The sequence below is a fragment of the Merops nubicus genome, unplaced genomic scaffold (genome assembly GCF_000691845.1).
Source record: "Merops nubicus isolate BGI_N331 unplaced genomic scaffold, ASM69184v1 scaffold35502, whole genome shotgun sequence".
Lineage (NCBI taxonomy): Eukaryota > Metazoa > Chordata > Aves > Coraciiformes > Meropidae > Merops > Merops nubicus.
In genome coordinates, this window is record NW_008592430.1 from 1 (window position 1) to 3,749 (window position 3,749).

Here is a 3,749-nt window from a genome sequence, read left to right on the forward strand (position 1 = left end):
CCCCAAACCCCCCCCAACGGGGCTGATCCTCCACTGAAACCTCTTCAGAGAGTTCCTCCTCTTCCTCTCCATGTTTCAGCCACCACCTGCACCCCTGGATGTGGAAGATGGGTTGTGGTGGAGAGCTGATGGAGACCACGCTCTGAGGAGCCCTCCCTGATGGCCAGGAGAACCAGGCTCAGCCCCTCTGAGCTGCTGCATGGCTGGAGGGACCCCGTCCCCACGTGTCCTCACCCCACAGCTCTCTCTTGAGGCCATCTCAGCTGCTTTGCCAGGGGAAGCAATTGCTTCTGTGCAGTAATTAAGGATGAGGGCACCCAAGCCACGACTCCCCAGAGGTTTGGGGCCTGCTCAGGGTTATTCTCCACCTGCTGGGAGTGGGAAAGGGCTTGAGCTGGCCAACCCTGGCAGGAGGACGTGGCACTCAGAGGCCAGTGACCCTGAAGGATCTGGGGGTCCTTATGAAGATGGCCTGAAGGATGCACAGCACCCGGGCTGCTGGTGCACAGAGCAAGGATGGACCTCCCAGCGTGGCTCCCCTGAGCAGATCCAGGCTCCACCACAGTTGGGTGTATCCCAGCTCTTCCCCTGAGCCCTTACCCAGCTCCAGCTCCTGCAGAGTTGCTTCCCAACCTCCATCCCCCCCCCCTTGGAGGGCAGGTCTTCACCCCCAGCCTCGGCCAGACCCGCCTTGGGAGGAGAGAAATGAGTCACAGGGCAATTAAACATTAACAGCATGCCCTCACCACAGCTCTCAGGGCTTCCTTTGTCCCAAAGAAGGGTTTAATTTATAAAAATAACACAACTCAGAAGGTCACCAGTGTTCCTAGAGGTGACACGGGTGGGTAACCACCTCCAGACATCTGGGCAGCTCTGCCAACAGCCAAAAGAAAGCCCAAGACCAGTGGCCACTCACCTGAGGAGCAAACAGGAGGGACCTGGAGAGCCCCTGAGCAGCAGGAACTGAGGAAAACGTCCAGTGAACTCCACAGAACGTGTGGAACAAGACCCTGTTGGTGGAACTTGTCCCAGCTCCAAGGCCTGAGCTCCACCAGCCTCTCTCTGCATCTGGGAGAGGCAACATGGAGCTATTTATACATCACCCTCTTGGAGCAACAGCTCCCCTTGGTTAGTTCTGTACCCCAGGAGCAAACAGAGCTTCTGAACAGGCCTCCTGCTTCCCAGAGTGAGAGCAAAATGATCACTGGCTTTGGAGACCCCAAAGAAGGGGGAGGGAGGGGATCTACTGGAGAGTTATGATATATTTGGAAAGGGAAACTTTGAAAAGCTGCCTTGAAGTGAAAAATCCACCCCAAAAATATTGCACTGGCCATAGGAGAAAACACTTTGGAAGAGGACACCTGTGGGGTGGGGTGAGGACGTGGCTGCAAGCACTTGGTGGCCTTCAGCCCCTGGCTGGTTGTCCTCATGTTCCCTGACAAGCCCAAACTGCAGCAAGGAGATCAAAATGGGTCCTGACCAAGGCACAGGAGCCCAAGGAACCTCCTGTTTGCTCTCCTCCAAGAGCCTGGCAGCTCTCCCAGCTCTGCCCTCTCTCAGGAACCCAACAGCCAGACCTTAAGCAAGCACTTGTTGGGGTGACCAGAACCAGTTTCCTCTAAATCAACAAGAGTATTGAAGGAAAATGGGGGGTGGGACTAAGAGGGAGCAACCCACAACCCAGCCAGGGTGAGGTGTTGGTGCTGTTGGCACCCTCCTCCTGCCTGCAAGCAGCCAGGGCCCACCCAGCCCTGGGGACTGGTGGCACCTCCCCAGTAGGTCACCAGCACGACCTGAGGGTTGAGAGACAGGGAGCACGTGGCTTGAGGGAAGGCAGCTGGTGTGGGGCTCTTCCCCAGGAGAAGAGCTCAGGGGGGTGGAAGGAGGGGGGTGGGGGAGGGGGGGGGATGGTGGCAGGGGGTCTGTGCTGTAGGGAGGAGGTGGGTGCCTGGGGGCAGCCCTGGTCTTGCCAGAGGGACCAATCCTGGCCCCAAGATGGGAGCAAGGGGGGAAAAGGACACTCCTGGAGCCAGCTTCTCCCTGGTACCTCCCAGAAAAGGGAGGACCTCACTGCTTGCAGCACCCCTACCACCCAAGGAGAGCTCGGGGGTCCCTCTCCCACCCTCAGCTCAGAAGCTGGGAGCGTGTGTCCGTGCCAGTGGGGAGCCTGAGGAGCAGATGGGGTGTCCAGAGATAGCTGGCTGGGAAGAGGGGAAGGTTTCCAGCTCCAGGGGGAGGTTTGTGGCCCTACTTGATGTTCTTGAGGAGGGCGGTGCGGGCGTTGACCAGGGCTTTGAAGGCGTCCTCGCTGCCGGGCGCCACGCACTTGTCAGGGTGCAGCAGCACGGCCAGCTTCCTGTAGGCCTTGTTCACCTCCTCCCTGCAGACAGGAGAATGAGGAGACAAGGGTGAGAAACAGCCCAGGCTGGACCTGCCCCACCTCTCTCAGAGGTCCTCCTCTGCTCCACCAGGCTCCTGAGCGCGTCCTTCGGTGGCATTGAGGACGCCGTTGGTGAGAGGGGCGTTGGTGTCATCTCCCCAGGGATGAGTGAGGAGAGAAAATGGCCTCAAATTGCCCCAAAGGCGGTTAGGGTTGGGGCTGAGGAACAATTTCTTGCCCTGGAGGGTGTCCCAGGGCTGTGCCAGGCTGCCCAGGGCAGTGGTGGAGTCCCCCCCCCTGGAGGGGTTCCCAAGCCGTGGAGATGTGGGGTGAGGGACACGGGGCAGTGGGGACCTGGCAGGGCTGGGGGTGGTTGGATTTGACCTTAAAGGTCTCTTCCAACCTGAATGATTTCAAGATTCTATGGCCTCCAGGCTTTAGAGATGATGCCATGAAGGAAGAGCTGCAGAAAAGCACAAAGGAGAAACTTCTCTGCTGGGAGGGTGGCAGAGCCTGGCCCAGGCTGCCCAGAGAGGCTGTGGAGTCTCCTGCTCTGGAGAGATCCCAAACCCTCCTGGCTGTGCCCCTGGGCACCCTGCTGGGGGTGAGCTGCTGGAGCAGGGGTGGGATGGGATGATCCCCAGAGGTCCCTTCCCACCTCTCCACACTGGGATGTTGTGACTCTTGTGACATGAGCAGAGGAGGGGGAGAACCTCCCTCCTGGGGCAGATGAACGTTCTCCACCATGGCAGACATGTGCCCGTGCCACATTCTGAGGGGTGCTGAGTCTCCAGCACCTGGGGGGCAGGGTGCTGGGAGGCAGTGTGGGGGACAGGATCCCTGACTCAGCTCCTCAGCCGACCACCCACGCACAGAATCCCAGAATCCCAGAACCCCAGACTGGTTTGGGGGGGAAGGGACCTGTCAAAGGTCACCCAGTCCAACCCCCCTGCAGGGACAGGGACATCTGCAGCTAGAGCAGGGTGCTCAGAGCTCATCCAACCTCCCCTGGGATGGTGCCAGGGATGGGGCAGCGACCACCTCTCTGGGAAAGCTCTTGCACAGCCAGTGAGCAGTTCCACCTGGCCAGAGGTCCTCTAACGGAGACAAGAGAAAGCTTCTCCTGTGGCAGTACCACTGCCAAGGGGAAGAGCTTTTTATATGGGCAGCTAAAAAAGCTTCTCCAGGTGTGAAGAGGAAGGGGAGGAAAGCTGGAGCTGCTCCAAACCTGGCTGGCAAGTGAGAGACCAGAAAGAGCTCAGCATGGAGCTAGGATGCAAAGCCAGGCTGCTGGCAGGGCTGATGTTCTCATGAAGTTCCAGAGGGCTGGAACCCCTCTGCTGGGAGCACAGCAGCAGGGAGGTGGGCG

The 3,749-nt window shown here is 59.2% G+C and overlaps 1 protein-coding gene across 1 annotated transcript in view; it reads right to left on the bottom strand.

The window, feature by feature from the left end:
* Positions 1-2,247: 2,247 nt before the first annotated feature.
* The window catches only part of DNAJC27 (DnaJ (Hsp40) homolog, subfamily C, member 27), a gene marked incomplete at its 5' end in the record, with an annotated part of 5,396 nt that continues 3,894 nt past the window's right edge, over positions 2,248-3,749 (bottom strand). The window contains one exon of the mRNA XM_008935132.1: positions 2,248-2,380. Within this exon, the coding sequence (XP_008933380.1) occupies positions 2,248-2,380 (133 nt within the window). The remainder of the gene's footprint in view (positions 2,381-3,749) is intronic.